At 38.3% G+C, this 19,700-nt stretch overlaps 3 protein-coding genes across 4 annotated transcripts in view; all 3 read right to left on the minus strand.

The window, feature by feature from the left end:
• Positions 1-14,741, minus strand: part of LOC129564895 (brain tumor protein) — a 95,867-nt gene extending 81,126 nt beyond the window's left edge. Inside the window, exon 1 of one of the 2 annotated variants that reach the window (XR_008687553.1) lies at positions 11,059-14,741. The gene's annotated coding sequence lies outside the window, so the exon portion shown is untranslated. The remainder of the gene's footprint in view (positions 1-11,058) is intronic. The other variant, XM_055439146.1, reaches the window with a different exon arrangement.
• Positions 1-14,823, minus strand: part of LOC129564894 (protein disks lost) — a 211,863-nt gene extending 197,040 nt beyond the window's left edge. Inside the window, exon 1 of the mRNA XM_055439145.1 lies at positions 14,451-14,823. Coding sequence (XP_055295120.1) covers positions 14,451-14,528 — 78 coding nt within the window. The 5' untranslated portion in view covers positions 14,529-14,823. The remainder of the gene's footprint in view (positions 1-14,450) is intronic.
• Positions 14,824-14,995: 172 nt separating this feature from the next.
• Positions 14,996-19,678, minus strand: LOC129564925 (protein shuttle craft). The gene is made up of 7 exons (XM_055439175.1): positions 19,514-19,678; positions 18,249-19,206; positions 17,437-18,191; positions 16,615-17,293; positions 16,260-16,499; positions 15,377-16,155; positions 14,996-15,309 (listed from the first exon to the last, which is right to left on the minus strand). Exons 2-7 carry the CDS (start codon positions 18,910-18,912, stop codon positions 15,154-15,156), a joined length of 3,273 nt encoding a protein of 1,090 aa, XP_055295150.1. The 5' UTR covers positions 18,913-19,206; positions 19,514-19,678; the 3' UTR covers positions 14,996-15,153.
• Between the last annotated feature and the right edge of the window lie 22 nt (positions 19,679-19,700).

The raw sequence follows: 19,700 nt of genomic DNA on the forward strand, positions 1-19,700 counted from the left end.
CTCGCGTATACTCACGTACTACACAATTCACATTGTTATGAACGAGCTCGCACGATAAAGCAAATGCACATTCAATATTTATTTTGTAGAAAAGCCAGCGATTCGCTTTTTATTGTTCTCATTCTCGTTTTTTTTTCTTTCGCTGACTCTTCGTCTCTGTGTGTCCGTCGTGTTTTTTGTTTGTATTTGTTGTTGTGTGGTTTGGGCACAAACAGCGAACCAAACAAACAAACATTTATATCATATCAGTCGAATGTTATTTTGAGCTATTTTCACATGCATGACACAAAGCGAAATGAAGAAGAAGAAAACACACACTTCACATGAAAGCAATATCTTTGCAAATGGAACAGCAACAATATGCGTTTAACATTGAAATATTTTCGTTGGGTTTTCTTTTTTATCTAATGCGATTCTGTTTCCATATTCACCTTCTTTTTTTGTATCAATCTCAATGTTTGTACACATAACTTGAACTTTTTCTTGCAAGATGACGTCCAGTAAACAAAATCCTTGGTTTCATTCTTATGGCATGTCATTGTCGTGTATGATAATCCACAAATATGCACATTGCATGCGGATACAGAACATTTTCCATATATGTTTCGATCGCATTTCGGTCGATGGGGGTGATAGCAACCAAACAACGGTGTACATAGGAAAAAAAGGTATGTGACAAAGACATATGAGTTTGTGATGGGGCGAATTCTTTGAAGTACAATTTTAATTCAACGAAAAACACCCATGTTGTGCTACTCCATTGATGGTCAGTCAAACAAACAAAGAGACATATTTCGTGGAAAAAAAATAACGAATGGAATATTTTACACATTTTTCGTTGTTATGGTACGCTCATAATGCGTGTTTAGAGTGTGATTACACATGAGATAAATAGCTTTTAGCATGAATTATGAAGGTACCGAAAAAAATTGTGATAGAAAATATCGTTTTTTTAAAAATCGAAATCGGTTTTTTTATGTGAAGGCGATCCCAAAAGAAGTGGAAGCCACTCCAAAAACGGTTCGGTGACAACATTAATAGGTTTGAAATGGGAAAGCATCGTGCCCGATAAGAAAATGTGACGCGGTCGCCCAGCAAACGGTAAGTTTACATAAAATGAGTATAAACCATAAAGAAAACGGAGCAAACAGCATTTTCAATATTTTTTTGTCTTCGTCCATTTTACTGTGCTGTGCTTATGTTCATTGTTTTGCCAAGTGACAATTTCAAATGCAAACACCATCAATACTTTTGCGCACACACTTTCCGACCATTTATGACCATCGTTGATCTGCTTATATTTTAATTTTATGACCGAAATGAGCCAGCATCGAATTGTGTTGGGAGCGATGACTCCAGCAAAATGTTATTTTATACACCATTAAGGAGGGTTGATGACGACGTAGACGACGAATAGTACGATGACGACTACGATGAAGAGGACGACGAAGACGACGAAGGCATAAAACAACTTTGCTAACTATGTAATCGGCATTTTCGAAACGATTCGATGCGATTCCTGTATTTGCGTGCTTGAATTGAACAGGAGAGCCCCAAATAAAATAAATTATTACCATAATACCGTTATTTGCCTTTCTTTCTTTCACTCTCAGCTAACCACTATATGACATTGCTCCTGCTGCTACTCATGTGCCTTCCACTTCGGTACGTCTCCCATTATTCCTCATCAATTTTATTTTTCTATTTAAATGAAAAGCAAAGCAAAAAGGGAGAGAAATGTCGAGCTGGAAACTTTTTGTTTCCTTTACTTTGCTTTTGCTGTGCATAGTTAAGTTGAGGACGGCGCTCGGTTGTCATCATCACCCCTAAATAGACGTTAGTCGTTGCGTTCGTGTTTAGGTACACACGCATTCATTATAAATAGCATTTGACGGTACTTATTATGTACGTGCATTTATGGAATAAATTCCGTTTTGATATACAGTCTCTCGCTGGTTCTCTCTCACACCCGTGTGCGAGCAGCATTTCCGCTGCAAAATGGTTTTATGATGATTACTCGTACTCATTCGCACAAATACGCGTTGCGTTCGAAGGGTATCTCGTTGGTGACGAAAGGGAAACGAAAGGAAAAAAAACAACCTTTTTCGATAGCACAGCGCATTTACTTGATCACCCTTGTTTCTAAGCCAGAACCAAATACAGCATAGCTTCATGCTATGTAAACATGAGCGGTGCACAAATGATACCGAACAAAAAACCAGTACAGCAAATGAACAGGCTCACAAACACAGGCACGCACAATACAAATGCATTGCAGTAAATTGGACCTGAACAAGAGGCGACGAAAAGAGAGAAAGAGAGAGAGAGAGAGAGAGAGAGAGAAAAGAACTCATGATTGCCATTGCGTTTCGTGTATCTGACATTACTAAATCCATACACAATACGCGTTCAAATGAGAGACACAGAAATGAAGGGTCGTTTGCCGTTAACGAAATGAAACCTTAAATACGTTAAACAGATGATGAACAACAGCTGAATGAAAAAAAAACAGAAAAAAAAACTTGTAAAAGAACTCACACACACTCCGAAAAATGAAACGAAAGAAATCGGAGATAGGGCGAAAAGGATAGCACTGATATCATAAAAAGATCATATAGAAATGTCGTGAAATCTGAAAACTCATTTCGCTCAGCTCAGCTCTACTCACTTCTGTTTTATTCTGTTCAACTCGCTTCTGTTCTCTGTTCGCTTTGCTTCGTTTCGATGTGCGTACTTTTTTTGGCATCACTTCGAAAAATGGAGATTACATCGAAGCATGTTCGTATATAAACTTATTAGCGTAGCGTCATAAAAAATTATCCCTGATACAACGAACGCATTTCATGTCATTTATGCCGAATTAAATGCCAACAACGAACGGTTTTCGCACTGCACACGAAAATAAAGTCTCTTAATGAAGCTGCACTCAGTGCTTGTGTTGTTCGTTCGGTGTCGGTGATTATTCACTGTAACCGACCATATGCTGACTTCCCGATGGGGCCGGGGACGGAGTCGTAATCGGATCCGGGGCGGTAGAACGTGGAGTGAGAGTGATGTTTACAGTGTGTGTGAGTGAGAGAAGGACGCTCAGAGTACAATTACATTCTGAATCGAAGAAGAAGAAAGTTTCTGACGCTGGACCAAATGACAGAATCGGCAGCACGTAATCGTACATATATATGTATACACACACCAGTTATAATCATAATCATCGTTTGCATCACTAATGTGTACAGAAAGTTTTAATCTTGTACTTTGTGTCTCTTGCTGGCTCGCTCGCTCGCACGCATTTCTCTCTTCAGTTCGATGCTCACGGCAAAACGCAAACACATTGTGCAGTGCAACGACAAAGCGAAATATGCTACTCTTAATTTCATTTTTTTTATCCGTCGTCTTCTTCATTCACATTTAGTGTTTCATTTTGGTTTCGTTCTTCTTCGCTCTGCTTGATTGTATACAAGGGTTCTATCCATAAGTTCCAAATGTTCTGAACTAAAATTGTCGTTGGCGTTGCATGTATGTCTGTGTTTTGCATACAGAAAAAAACCGTATGGAGAGAGATTTTTCCACAATGCATCTGCACATTAACGCATAAACGACTACGAAAATGGCAATAAATAGAGTCAGAATGTACACAGACAAAATGTAACGAAACGATTTAAAGCAAATAAATTTTAAGAGCGAGCAGTCTGAAATGCAACAGCAGCGACAACGACACGGCAACAGTGGCAGCAGCAGCAGACATACAACAACACAACGAACTCGCTAAAGCGTGCATATAAAGCAAACAAATAAATTAAATCTCCGGACTTATTCGATTTTGCATACGACTGTGCTTTGCCGTATGGCATTTGCTTGGGCATTGGTATGGGCATGGGCATGTCCCATACTAAATATCGCCTTTTGTGCTCTCGGCACACACACACACACCACGCTCTTTATTTTTCATTCGATTCTGTTGTTGCTGTATTCCAACAATGGCAATAGTCTCTGGAGTTTGCGGTACGAAGCGAGCGTCACAGGGATAGAGAGAATTATGTGCACGGCCATTCAATAAGACCTGATAATAATGCTTTCTACGCATTTTTCTCTCTCTCTCTCTCTCTCTATCTCTCTCTCTCTCTTCAGATTTTACCAAACAAGATATGGTCGAAAATAGTTTCTTCTAGCGTTAAAGGCATACGAACGCCACAAATTCATTCCACGATCTTTTGCTTTCCGTGCCATTGTTGTTATTGTTGTCCGGCCATCCATCGTGTTAAAAAACATGGAAAGGAGCATGGCCAATAGAAACAAAACTAGAGACAAGCAAAGAAATAAACAAAAAAAAACACACACACAGAACAGAGAAGAAACTGAACTCGCTGGAAATATTTTTCCACTAAATGCTAGCCCGTTTTGTGTATGCAAAACCGGTCATTCATTGTTCGAATCACAGTGCATTGTACTGTTCGTCGTGAATTCAAACACGATATTGAGACTTTATTATCTCGGTATGCTGTGTGCGCACACAGAACAGAAACATATACACAAACACAACCTCGGCTATTTTCGAAGCGAATTTAAAGGGCTCGCTCGCTTTATATACCATTTTGATGTAGATTATAGAGGCAAATTCAGAAGAAAATCGCTCTCGATCCGAATTAAAAATCGTTAATAGAAGGCACTAGAGCAAAACGATTCGAGCGAAATTTATTCTGAAATGCATTCAAATGGATTTTTATGATTCAAAGGTGAACAATGTCGATTTTGAGGAAATCAACTCAGAGAGAGAGAGAGAGAGAGAAGCGAAAAAAACAGCAGCAGTAGTAGCAGCACCGTAGACATTGGTATATCTAATGAGCCAAAAGGGTCGTTTACTAGATTCAATGCGAAACTAAAGGAAAACGAACAGTAAAAGGCATGCTCTCTCTCTCTGTGTGCCCTGTAATGGTGGTAGTGTGAGCCGCTAGCAAAAGGGTTTTTTTGTTCAAAAAAAAAACACTGTGTTATGTATGGTAAAAGTGAGCGCAAACGGACTCGAAATGAAAAAAAAAGAAATAGCAAAAGGCTGCCTGTAATACAGTAAGAACAGAGAATGAAACACACACATACACAGCAAAAAGAGTTTGAAACATAAAATGCACAAAAAACATATTTGTATGGTTCACATTCCTTGAACGAGCGTTCGCTTAGTGCATGTTTTTCTTGTAGATAGATTATAGCAGGATGTACCTAAAAAAAAACCGAATGCTGGATTTTAAAATTGCTTCGTTTAATTCTGTTGCGAAGTAAATGTTGTCCACACACAATGGGAAAAAGAATATCAGCATTATTCGTTCGGTTCTCCTTCTTCTTCTTCTTCTTCTTCTTCTTCTTGTTGCTGTTTTTTTCGCGTCCATTCTAAAATTAATCGTTCTAATCCGCTTGGTGCGATGAACGCAAAATGGTTTTTTCTTCAAAGAATGGATTCATGCTACTTAATATTCGTTTTCATTGTTCTACCCGAAAAAAAAAGTTGGTCGATGGTGTTTGCTTTTAATTTCTTGAATTAAGAATCTATTTGTTTCCATGTAATTTTCGGTGTTATTAGTCGATGTTGTTGTTTTTCTCTTTCGTCGTGCTGTTGCCATCGCTCTATTTTTTTCAGCTCAATTAATAAAAGCTTGATTAGTGTATGATGTAAAGCGGTTACGAAATTATTATTTTTTTTTTTGGCTAAACAATAATGTGACTTTTTGCGTAGTATTTCAAAAAAGATGGATAAAAAAGCACAAGAACGAACGAACGAATGCTACCAACGTTGATGGTCAATAACACTGTGACGACTCATACACACAACTACATCGACACACGCATTCTTTCTCTCCATCTCGCTCACTTTCCTGCTCGCATTTAACGTCAACGACGACAACGCCAGCGGACGAAACAAAGGAATTAAATGGAAGTTTGCGTCAACAAAGCAATTATAATTTCGAATTTCGAGAAAATTAAAGGTTCACTTAACACAAGTTCAATATCCCATCTTTCTCGAAACATGCGCAAGTCATGTTGACGCGCGATGAACGCTTCACATCACAAACCAGAGAAAAAAAATTAATACCATGATATGCCGCTCGTTGAATATTTCATTGGATGAATATCTACACCGGCTACTTTCTGTTGTGTGCCAGCACCAACTTTTGTTTCGTTGCTCTTTTTTTCGGTATTCTGTGCCTCAAGCCTGAACGCGCGAACACATGGTTTCTGTCGCAAATTTCTGTAAATTGTATGGAAAATTTGGTGCTTGTGAAGAACACACACACACACACATGCACACGGTGTCTGAGTCAATGAACACGCATGCAAAAAGCGTGAATATACGAAAACGTGGTGCGTTGACCAAAAAAAGTAACGACCACAAAATTCGAGCTGGTTATTCTTTTTTTTCGTTGTTGTTTCTTCCTTTCTGAAATGTTGTGTTTTCTTTCGTTTTTTGTTCCGAATTGTGATTCAGTACACCGAAATAGCTTGTACAATTTCTGGGAATCACGGCAAAGGTTACACGAGTAGAAGCGGCGACAGAGTCTATTAAATCAAACAAGAGTCACTCCATGACGCGATTCTAATGTATATTGCGTGGTTTCATGTGTCGCTCGTGTGTTGTTTTAATGGTGTTTTGTGCGTTTCCCGTGTGTGTTGCTACACGGAAAGATGAAATTGCGATGACTAATTGTTCATTTAGTTCATTTTTTTGGTTGTTGTTGTTGCTGCTGTAGTTTTTTATGTGTCGGTTTTTAAGGTATGATAAAAATTACCACACTTTTCACCCAGCGAATCGATTGTACAGAGGGCCAAATGATCGCGTACAAGCGAAAAATGGATGGAAGAAGAGAATTAAAATGTAACTCATACAGCAACAGCAGCAACGATAGCAACAAAAATCAAGCTCAAGAATAAAGAAAGAACTGAAGAGAGAACAAAAGCCGCAATGGGCTGCGAAGAGAGAAATAAAATTGAAACCAGAAGTTTTATGCCTTCATTCCGTTCTCGGTTCTTTGTTCGTTCGTTTCTTTTTCTGTTGCTCTTTCCTTTAAATACAATTTTCTATGTGCGTTTTTATGCATGTGAGTGCGATGGAGTCGGTGACTAACTAACCGAAGGCCTTGAAAATTATCGCGTCTGTGTCTGTGAATGAATAATACGTTTGGATGGAACGACGCGATGCATGAATACATGTGGAGAGAGTGGCTCGTTCGTTCACACACGTACAGCTCGGCGAATCGAGATAATGTGTAATTTCGCACATACACACATAAACGCGGGCGGGCGAGCACTCACTCACACACAACATCAGCGTATAAACTACATAAACTTTAATCTTCCGCACACCACCTTCTCCATGGATCATGGCGTAAATCCACGCGGATGGTTGACTGTTGAAAGGAATGAACTGAAGAAAAGAATAAAAGAAGAAGCGGCACCAGAAGAGAAAAAAAATGGAAATGAACTGAAAATACAATTTTAGCAGCAAATGAGTCGCGCCACAACTTTTAACGCGCGACTATAGAAGTAAAATGGATGAGAAAAAGAGAAAAGCCAGCAGTAGACCATCACTCGCGAGTGCGCGCATAATTCAACAAATAACGATCTATCGTTGAACTTTCGATGTTTTTCTTTCGTTCAACCAAAGAACGATCAACACATAACAAACCAGCAACGAAACAAAAAGTTAATGGCCACAATATATCTTCTTGTTCTTGGTTTGTTTTCCACATTCGGCATGGATTGCTCATGTGTTGAGAACCAACTTGAGATTGAGTCACATACTCATCAAATAAGAGCGAGCAAGCGAATGTGTAAGCACACACCTCACACTTTCGACAAATTCAACGAAAAAAAAAATCGACCGTCTTAAAGACTCTTTAGCTGCCATACGCTGAAATAATATGTAATAGGGTGTAATAACATCGTGAACCGTAAGAGAGCACGTAACATGACAATTCATTCGCGAAAGAGAGCAACACACAGCAGAAGCAGAGCAAAAAAAAAATCGCGTCATATCCAAAGCGATCATTGTCGAAATTGTTATTACAGTATCCATAATGCTATTTCATCATTATTATTCATTTCTCTATGTATTTCATTCACATTCGCTCATTTGTTTGTTCCGTTTCATTTCTTGTCGTTTTTTCTCTCGCTCTCTTTGCATCGTTTGCGTTTCGCGTTCACTGTTGTTTTCGCTACAGATTTTAGAAAAAAAATTGTTGTGTGTACTTCGCATAAGTGTTTCTACATGATATTTCCTTTCCATAGAACGGTTTCATTACATGCATACGTTGTTGTTTCGTATAATTTCATACGAATACGTTTATATATGTTCACTCTACGTGTGTTTACCAATCGAAGCGAAAGCAGCTTTCAGAACACTCACTCGCTCATGGGGCTCGTTTTCATTTGAAAACTCAACGAAACATGCCATAGTAATAAAATAAAATAAAAACATTATCAGTCAAAATGCATATACACATACGCACAGCACGACAGCAGCAACAGCGAATATATCGAAATCCCATAGTCGTTTGTGGTACATACAATTTAATCGGTTCATGTAATGTTCGTTTATTGTTTTTATTCTTTTGAAACGTATTACACGATTATTGATCTTCAATTGGCAGAACACATTGGGACATGTTGCCGGTGTTGTGTCACACAGCATGAAAAAAATATGCAGCAGATTCACATCAGTACTTGAAATGATTCCATCGATTTTACGGCGGAGTTTGTAAACGTTTAGGTAAATCATTATTATCAAATTATCGTTGATTTTGTTGTAATTTTTTTATGAAATTGATTTTGGATTGAATTTTTGCTGAAACAAGCTGCCAATCGCGGTTCATCAAATTATCATAAACATTTATAATTAATTTTGATATTTACATGAAAATCAGACACAGAATCAAGGGGGCCAATCAGATCAAACGTAACAACATCAGCTGCAAATCATTTATGCATCGTTTTGCATATATTTTTTGCTCAGCAGACGAAATATTTCTCAGAATTCCTTTTATATGATTATGTCGTTGCCTTCGGCTCGCAGCCAACCAAAAATGACAGCAGAAAAAAAAGAAGTTAAACATTCGTCGTTGTCGTCGATAAAAGCATTGACAAAATGCCGATGACCCTGATCAAATGCGATATTGACGACAACGACGACGACGACGACGATGGATGATGAAATGAGCCCAATGAAATTGAAATCTAACCAAAGAAAAAATGAACCGACGAGAAGAGAAAAAAAACAACATTTTGAATCGATTTCTTGATTCGCTTGTTGTGTGCGTGTGTTTTTTGTTTCTCCGAAAAACGTCTGGGGTTTTATTATTATAATATTTGTTTATGGAATGTTCGACTTGGTTTTGATGGAGTTGTGCATCGTGAAATGTCAAAATTACGATCCTATCTATTCGTCCATTTAAATGTGTGAGCCAAATGAAATATGGATAATTCGATAGGTGTACAGCAACAAACACATCGTATACGGCATAGCAAGGAGCGTTTAGTAGGGAAACACAAACAGTATGCTATACATACACAAAAATACATTGAAACTGATTCATATCATCATTGCGGCGTACATTTCTATGTTAAAGGCAAAGATGTGTCGGTTTTAGTTGTTGTCGTTGCTGTTTATTTTTCTACTTTCTTGAATAGAAAATGAAATATAGACAAATGTAGGATTTAAAGGAAAAAGTAATGATAGATCATCAAGAATGCAATAGCATGAAAGCAGTACGGACGATTCAATTGATGCGTATGCATATGGTTTGTGTGTGCGGTGCAGCGTTGAACAACATAAAGCGATTCTCTCTCACTCTTTCTCTAGGTATTTCCTTTTTGCATTTTTGCGTCTCTTTTTCTGCCGTTACTGAAATTTTATGATCTGTTTCTGCTGTTGCTATTACTGCTGCTCTGCAGTCAAATGCACCAACACACACACATACCTACACACGAGTGTGTGATGCGAAAGAGCAAAAATTCACTTTGTGCCGATTGTCGCCATCGTTCTGGTAAGTTTCTCTGTGCACTTCTCTCTCTCTCTCTCTCTCTTTGATGAGAGCACATACTACAATAGCGAGAGAGCAAACGAGACAGAGTGCGTTGCACAGAGCGTCGATCCGAACCAAGTCGAACCTCAAGCAAGACCTGAGTGTGCGGCAAAACGTTTTGTTATTCTATACTTTTGTTCCTTTCCTTCAATTTATGGCATCTAGAATAGTTTCAACCATCCTATCTTGCCTTTTCATGCATAAAACCAACTATATACATACACATAACTCATTTCACATCTTCTCGCTTGTGTGTACAAAGTGTTCATTTCCTTTTCGATCGTATATATTTAACGTTACGTATATTTTCTGGGTATTTTCGACAAACATTTTATGGTTTCGTCGTCTTCGTTGTCGTCGTCGACGACGACTGACTGACGGAAATCCTGAACAGAAAAAAGAATATATATATGACACATGCATGCATCTCAATGAAGTAGATCGAAATCAGTATTCACGAATCTTCTCCAGCAAATGACGAAAAATTACACAAAAACTAATTTCCAAATTTATCCATTACGATGCGAAGCGTTCTATGTTTTGTGCTGTTGTTGCTAGTCGACGTTTGTTTTGTGTTCAAATGCACTAACTGTGTGTATGAGAACGTGACAAAGTGAAACACACACACAGAACGATGACGACAAAACACGACGGGGATGGAAAATTTTTTGATACGCAATTTCAGTGAATGCGATACTTTTGTTTATACAGACGGTAATAATGTAAACATGATAAAAATCGAAAAGTCGTATGACTTTAGGCAATGTCGATTTTTGCCGTGGCCCACAACAACAGAAGAGAAAAAAAGAAACAAAACGGTTTCGTTCCATTTGATTTTTGTATTTCTCTCACACTCATTGATTACAACGGCTGAAAGAACGGCTTGATGTCGAATTGACACAAGAAAACACACACGCTTAACAGGGCAAGCGGCAAATTCAATTTATATGTAAAAAAAGGAATATATACATATAAAAAGGGTTCTACTTACCAGAATTTGGTGTATAGTTGGTTTAATGAACGGAAACAACTTGTCTTGTTGCTGCCGAATGCGATCGAATGACAAACAAATCCGTATAACTGCTGTTGTGCTAATTGATTTCCGATGTGATGTGGTTGTTGTTGTCACAGTGAATTCAATTTTTTTCGGGCTGTGTAGAATAAAAGCCGCCGTTCGATAGTTGCAGGAAAAAAATCAAAATCTGTTTTTTTTACGATCGACGTTTGTTCAACTCAAAAATGTGGTCGCGCGCGACAGTTGAAAGACTTTCACTTTTTATTCCGCAAAAAATTTAAATTGATCAAATATCCGTTAATTCTTTGTTGTTGTTGTTGTTGTTTGAATATTCATATGGACTATTGGCGTGGCACGTTGTTATTTCGAGTCGCAATTTTAGCTGTTTCTCTTTGCGTTTTACATTGATAAACCAAAAACAACAAAATCGAGAGCAGTTACGATCTGCGCAATCTCCAGCATATGATTATTCACGTATCGCACACTTACTTTATTTCGTTGTTGTTTTTAACTCTTTTTTATTTTAATATCGGTCGATGTTGGGTTCTCTTCGTAGATTTTGTGAATGCGTTTTATTTTTTCTGTTCGATGCAAACTCGGTGAATTTTGTTTACAAACGCTATATTTCCTTGTTCCTTACGAAATCCGTAGATCATTCCACTTGAGTAATTCGAGACGAAATTGAACAACAGCTGGCGATTTTGAATCGATAGCCTAGGTTTTTATTCACAATCAATTCGTGTTGGTTGACACACAGACGGATCAGTCGATTTTTTTTGAAAAACGTTTCTTCTGACGTGAAATTTCTTTTATGACGCCGAAATATTTGATACACTCACAACAAAATTTGCAAACATATGGTTATACACATGGATTTGAATCTCTTCTAACCACCGAATAAATTATATTCGTTTGAAACTAACGTAGTCAAAAACTCAAAACTGATGCACACTTTGATATTTTCCTTGCTTTTTCTTTCAGAAAAAAAAAATGAAACTTCTTCAAATGTGTTTGCCTTATTTTACAAACAATTCAAACAAACAGTTAAATAAAACACGGTTAAAACAAACAGAAAAAAAACATTAAAATTATAACAAAAATAAACGAAACAGTGTCTTTAAAATTAATAAATTAAAATAAATTTGACAACGGTCCGAATGCTGCGGCGAAATTTGTTCGGTTTTTTTCTCGAGAGAGAGTGCATGCGGCAACTCGAATGATTCAACTGAAAATATGAACACGATTCGACACTTTTAATTTCCGTTGGTGTAATATTAATCTGTTGACTCGGTGTTATAGAGTGTTCGTGTGTTGCTGAAACGCTTGAACTTTTTTTCTCGTTTTTTTCTACTTCTTCGCTTCTTTGTCGAGACAATACGGAAGAATTGTCCGTTGATTTTTCTCTTTATTGCCGAAGTGAGGTTGAATAATCAAATTTCTTATGTCTCACTTTTGTGCAGTGAGTTCGACTTACGAATGCACTACCAGAAATGATGTGGTATGGTTTGCTAGTGAGAGACTTCAACCGAAATTCCGTCTCTGTGCTGCTCTGTTATGGCTTATGCGATCGTTATTGTGTATATTAATATAATAATTTTTTGTTGTATGCGGTGTTAGTGTGTGTGTGTGTGTGTACGCGCTCTTCTGTGCTTCAAATCATATGCCAACACATACGCAGATAGCGTCGTTCGTTTTATTTGTTTAAACAAAACAACACAATTTATGTAAAGAAATGTGCGGGTTTTCGATGCGAGTTCCTTACAAGCAATAAAGCCACTATGGCGGTCGACAACAACTAGTCAAAATACGTTTTTATTATTATACGTACACACGGTATTGCGCGCCGTCACAAATACCATCGTACACACACATCCAGTGGCTCACACAAAGACAGAGACATACAAGCGAGCAACAGAATGTTGTGTCGTTGAATATGTAGTATAAGCAAAGACATATACATAGTGAGTTCTGGCATGCACGAACGAACAAATTCGCCGTATAGCCACACCAATACAAAATTAACTAGAAGCCAACAAGACGCGCGTTGTTTCTTCTCTTCCTTTTCGTCATCATCTTCGTCGTTGTCGTATTCCTTTTGGAAACACGTACACACACACATCGAGTGAGACGAAGAAAAAAGCGACAACAAATACCAGCGCAACAGTGCCGTATATGAATTATGGTACAGCTGGTACTGATTTCAATGTAGTTTGGTTTGAATCATGTTTTTTTCGCATAGACAGCACCAGCATTATTTGACTTGAACGCGAGCGTGATGTGCTTTATTTTTCTTTCGTTCGTTTCTTTCTTTCATTCGTTTTGAAGTCATGGAGGTCTATTGTATGTGAACGACCAAGCTAACAAATACTCGCATGGAAATCGGCGTTTGGAACATACATACGCATCAAACCTCACTGAAACGTATATATGCGGTATATGAAAAGAAGAATAAATACGAACGTTTCGCGCTTTGAGTCTCTGTGCTCACATATGATATCCGTACCAATACAACCACACAGCACATGCCATTGCATACAACATACCAACCAGCATAAAATCGTGTATTACACGACATTAAAACCAACAATACCGAGCGGCTTCTTCGGTGTTGCAAGTTGTGTATCGACAACAAGAGAGCATTTTTCTCATTGTATCGATCGTTGTTGGCGGCGAAGAAGCAAATGACAAAAGAGATAGACATGTGCTCTTCGTCAAAGCTAGCAAACTTCAAAATGCGCCAGAGGCGCAAAGAGTGAGCGGTGACAGTTGTCGGCTCTTTGTATGTGCACATTGCACATATACACGACGAACCAGCTCGCTTGTTCCACAAGACAGCTGTCTCTTTGCGCGCTGACTAAATTCAACATGTGCTGAATAGAGTATACACGATAAATGATGTGTATAATGAAACACTGTATCCTCCACGGTTTGGGTTATGGTTTGTTTTTAGTATTGCTCGATGTAAATTCCTGATTCGTCGGTTTGATTTTTATTTTTGTTGAAGTGTTTTTTTTTTTCGTTTCGTTGTTTTGACATTTCAATTAACTGCATCATATGTTTTTCGTCGAACAATCAATGTATAAACACAATTTGAATACATTTTTTGGTTGACCATTGCAAATGAATGGTGGCTGAAACTCAGAATTTTTTTTTGCAAATCGGACAAGGTCCATTTTTGCAAATTATTATTTGTAATTCGTTGAGAAATATGGTGAAAATGATGTAAAATATGAATAAATTAAAATTTTCTGATTTTTTCCGCAAATTCGCTTACAAAAATATTTTGCAAGCTTCAATTTAATCGCTTCAGCATTGAAAGCAAATGCTGTCACTGGATTGTGAAATCAAAAACTAACTACACCACTTACCTGGAACAGTTCCAAAAACCATTTTCGAAAGTTGTCCGGTGTTTCGGCCAGAATCAGTTTAAACATCTCCTCTGCCATTTCGAGTACTTTTTGCACAAGTTGCTCTTCCTTCGTCACACTCAATGGTCCAAGTCGTCACTGTTTCACAAATTCATCCACAACACTACACAAATGCAACACAACGAACAATGCTTATCCTTAAAATCCATCAATGGTCTATTCGATTTTCTTTATCAAATTTTGTTTGTCCACGAATGAAATCCGAACCTTTTGTGTATTTATGTTTTAGTCACTTTGAAACATTGAGTGTTCGTACAGAAATGTCAAATTCACATCATTGAATGCCAAATATGCGTGAAGTTGGCTGCATTTCATGCCGTAAGTGTCTGTGTGTTACTGCGCTGAATAATATTTGGCGCGTAAAGTGACAGCTCTCTGGTGCATACAACAAATTCCGATACAGACCATGACCGTACGCAATATTCGAATTGGAACTGGTTAATGATGGGAACAGAAAAAAAAGAGAGAAAAAATAACAAAGAAGAGATGCAAATCGCTATGGTTTTTTGATTTCATTTCGTTTTCCTTTGAAAAGTGGTTTTATTTTATGTTAAAAATTTACATAATTTGATAAATGTTGAAATTTTGAAGGATGAAATGAATTGTTCTCTGTTTTTCGTGCATTTTATTTTGAATGTATGGTCTAGCGTTTGATTCCCCATGCATTCATGTTGGGCACTGGTACACGACGCTGTCCATTTTCTCGTTCGACCGTTTCCATCACGCTCATTGCCGGTAACCATGATGTGACACGTGTTGCACTCGCAACTACATTGCGATTGGGTTCTGCATCATATGCCTGCTCAAAGAAACAAAAAATATTAGAAATCTATTTCTTATTCGATTCGCGAAGAATTGTCCATTACCTTGCTTTCGACACCAAACATTTCGCACATCTCATGGACGAGTTGACGTTTTTCGCGATTCATCGTTGGAAATGAGTAGCTTCGAGACTTTTGTTTGCTTTCTTTTGCTAGTTTCACCAGTTTGGTGAGCTCATCATGAATCATTGTAACCAATTTTGGATCTTTTTTCGCCCAAACACGAACGAATTCCGAGTATTTGGGTTGCAGTTTCGATGGCAGATCGGGATTCCTAATTTGTAAACCGATTGCTAAACGTCGATTTCGTTCAGCCATACGACAATCTTCGTTGCATTCCAACGTTTTGTTATTGGTCATTTTGATCGGTCCCAAAACATCGCTCAGTTCAATGGTTCCACCATTTTGCATTTGTACCATGCTAGATGCCAGCTGTGCGGTAGCAATTTTACGGAAATCCGATGAGAATTCATGACATGTGCGGGGTTGCTTGCGAAGACCACATTGGCAGGAGACTTCGATGTTCTCACGGCAGGCAGTGTCTGGGCACGGTGTGTTCAAGTGACATGGTGCATTGCAGGCGTGTGGACACATCACACGTTGCTTGGTGCAGTTTTGTTTGCAAACATCAGTGTCTGTTTCGCATGAGCCAGCATGACAGATTTTAATGCATTTGTGGCGACCACATTTCAATGGTTTGTTGCATGGGAGACCGCAGCTGAAATCCTTTTGGCTACATGGGATTATGTTTCGTTGTTCATGACGACCGTGGCAAAATTTCTTTGTAAAGGCCATGCACGGTGGGCAACTTTGTGCTGAATGACCTAATGGGTGGAAAAGAAATGGATCAATTTCGCATTTTCATTGGCCAATTCCAGATTTGAAAGATCTCAAACGATGGAAAAATGTACGGAAAAATGTTTCTTACAGTTATGTGTGATTTCATGATCACATGCGTGTTGTCGCGAGCAGGGTTTATCGCAAGCCGGTCGTTTAGTACCACATGGAACCGGTGGGTAAATAACATTTGCACCACATTCACAGTATAATTCATCGAATGAGCTTCGATAGCAGGGCAAACAGCGACCCTTATGACAAGTTGATTCACACTTATGTTTGCCGCAGGATAACGTGTACGTGCATTTCATTGGGCATTCATGATCGATATCTGGAACAAAACGAATAATTCAGTTTGAAAAACAAAACGAACAAATAGATGAACAAAGAAAAAAAGTTGATTATCTAGTGGAAATAATCATGACTTCACTAAGCCTCAAACATACCAATGCAGCATTCGGTATTGCATTTATGTTTGCCGCAATTTCGTTTCTTGGTGCATTTTTTCTTGCACCGAGCATCATCGGCTCTGGTGGACAGCTGTGCACATTTGATCATTTGATCCATATGGCCGCATCGACATTTCACTGCCGTTTGTTTATTGCATGGTGGACATGGACCAAAATGGCATTTGCTAATGCATGTGTGCGGATTATTGGGCTGACCGCAAGTCAATCGTTTTTTGCAAGTGGATGTGCACAATGGGATTGGATCCATACAACTGGTTCGTTGCTCCTTATCAATTTGGGATTTTCCGCATGGGCACGTTTTAACAACATCTGGCAGTAGCTCGCAATCATTACACTCGCCGGCATGACACAACTCTTTGCACTTGTGATTGTTGCATTTTAGCTGCTTGTCACATACTTGGCCACACGAATAGTTCAGAGATTCTTTATTCTCTTTTGTGCATGGAACCGTACGCTTTTCACCCTTACAATAGCAAGTCTGCTCAATCTCTTCCGCACAATCGTCGCAGTTGCCTGCGTGACATGACTTTTCACATTTGTGTACCGAACAATTCAGATCTTTTCCGCATTGTTGATCACACTTGAATTCCACCTTTTGATTGCATTGGTACATTTTTGATGTTTTACCACAGCAACATTTACGCGTTACCATCACCTTTTTGTACGTGAAAAATACGAAGAAAAAAAAAACAAAAAATATAAATTGAAATAGGATATAATTGACAGGGATTTTAGAATAAGAAGTTTATCACGAGAAATAATGTAGGAAATGGAGCACTTCATCCAGCACAAACTCACCTGACACAGTGGACATGGACCAGGGTGACATAGCTGTGTGCATGGGTGCGAACAGTTTTCGGCTCGACCGCAAACATCGCCACAGCTATGGGCCATATCATTCCGATTGTACTGTGGATTTTTCACTTTGCCACAGAAGCAGAAATATTCGCGAGGTAAAGACTTGGTGATGTTCTGGCACGCGCAGCATCGCCATCCTTCTTCAGATTTGGAAGACTCTGCCCATTTCATGATGCAGTTCAAGTGCATTATATGATAGCAATTCAAACAAGACCATACTGAACTGAATGGCTTGATCATATCATAGCATACCAAACATTCGAGTCGACCAGCATCGATTTCTCGACTCAATTTTTCACGCTGCGAACAATTCACCGAATCAATTTTAACACCATTCCGATTCGGTTTCCCATCGTGTCGTTTGCGATCTTTCGGTTCAAACTTTTCGTTCTTTTTGTTTGTATTGGATTTGGAGCCATTGTCTACCTCACCGTTCGTCGTACTATTACCATTGCTCGGTTTCTCGTTCAAATGATTGTTGCTGCCTTTATTGTTGTAGCGATTCCGTTTTTTGTGATTCGTGGGTGAATCTTCTTTATGGCGAATCGAATCCTCTTCGTAATTCTCATTTTTTCCCCTGTAGTTCCGATTGCTGTCGTATTTCGTGGCTCGGCCACTATTTTGACGTGAATTTTCGTTTTTACGTCGACGATAATCATCGTATCGTTCCTGACGTTTACTGGTATATAGGTTGCCTATTGAAAATTAAGCATGTTTAGTATGACTTATCGAAATATCTCACATCAACTCACCGTTTGAATGTCGATCTCTTGAATCGTTGCGATAATCCTGACTGCGGACCTTTTTAATGGCTCCACCGCTACTGTTCAACGGTTTCGACGTACCTTTATTGCCATCGGAAATGTGTGTATTACTTAAAGCTTCTATCACGGAATCAGTTTTTGATGCGTTTTCATCAGTTGTTGTAGTAACCTTAGCTGCTATCCTGTCATTTTTATCCATATCACATGAGACAGTGTTCGATTGCTTGCTTTCGCTTGTGGGAGATTTATCAAAAATGGGTTGTGTGCGTGGCACAAATTCGCTGGCCGTCGCAAGTAACGTTGAACTGGGCATCGTACTGTGGTGTGACGTTTGTGGTACGAATTCGGATGCGGTCGCTGTTAAATTTGAACTTTGTAACCAATCTAAAGGCGGCCGAAATCCACCGCCGGTAGGTGATTCGGTGTGAGGTTGAAAATGGAATGGGGTATTCAAATTGTTTTGCTGATGAAACGATGTGTTGCTATTGTATGAGCTGGGACTTTGGAATCCATGGCTAGATTGTTGTTGTTGTTGTTGGCCACGCAACGGTGACCAATTGTTGATGTTGTGTTGCATGAGAAACTGATCAAAATTCACGTATTGATCGAAATAACCACCTTTGTTGCGATCGTTATTGTTAAAATTTGCCATATTGAATGTTGTATCAAGTGTGGCAGTTGGTTCTATGATATCTATGATATTGCCCGTTGTGTCACGACAATCACGGATGATGATCAACAGAATTTGTAAAATAAATTAAAATTCGGGCAATCGAAGGGACCGTTTCAAAATTTAATCACAATTTTGATATCGAACGGAAACGAAAAATAAATCAACTAAAAAAACGGTGCTGAAAAATGTGTGGCCCGAAGGCCGATGTGTGTGTGTGTGTGTCTGGCAATTGGCTTAAAAAACTTTTCACTGGCAACGTTGTTCAGAAATGACCTGCAAACAACAAATCAATAAATTGTTAGTATCTCATCATATAAATGCAATTAACGATAAATAGAGTTTCATCCGTTCGATTAGACTATTTTATTGGTTGAGTATTCGATAACAGTTTTTGCTTGTGCAATAAATTACAAAAAAGAAAGAATTTCACTATTTTACTCAATGCATTGAGGTTAGGTGAAAACTTTCTAAAATTGAACAAACAATATTTTTTCACATTTCTACGTGATTGAACGGAAAAACTTTGATTTTTTCTCAAACTTTGATTGGAAATATCCATTTTGGCATTGTTTTGACTAACCTTTTTGAACAGAAAATAAATTAAATTCGATGCGAAAAAATTGGAAAAGAAAAAAGACACACAGCTGAAATGAAGTTACCAAATGTCACCAGAAATAAAAAAAAAGAAGTCGATGTATACAAGTGAGTTGTTATTTTAGTACAGATACATGACAACCCGTCTGTTGTACTATTTATGAAATCGAATC

This window comes from Sitodiplosis mosellana, unplaced genomic scaffold (genome assembly GCF_009176505.1).
Source record: "Sitodiplosis mosellana isolate CC-2019 unplaced genomic scaffold, AAFC_SMos_1.0 Smas_scaffold_2, whole genome shotgun sequence".
NCBI classification, from domain to species: Eukaryota; Metazoa; Arthropoda; class Insecta; order Diptera; family Cecidomyiidae; genus Sitodiplosis; species Sitodiplosis mosellana.

What these genes read in the sequence shown, in the direction of transcription:
- LOC129564925 (XM_055439175.1), bottom strand. Translation starts at nt 18,912, where the DNA reads ATGGCAAATTTTAACAATAACGATCGCAACAAAGGTGGTTATTTCGAT. An exon ending in GTCCATGTCCACTGTGTCAG is followed by an intron (nt 17,294 to 17,436) that starts GTGAGTTTGTGC and finishes ACGTACAAAAAG; the next exon opens with GTGATGGTAACGCGTAAATG. An exon ending in TGTTTGGTGTCGAAAGCAAG is followed by an intron (nt 15,310 to 15,376) that starts GTAATGGACAAT and finishes TTCTTTGAGCAG; the next exon opens with GCATATGATGCAGAACCCAA.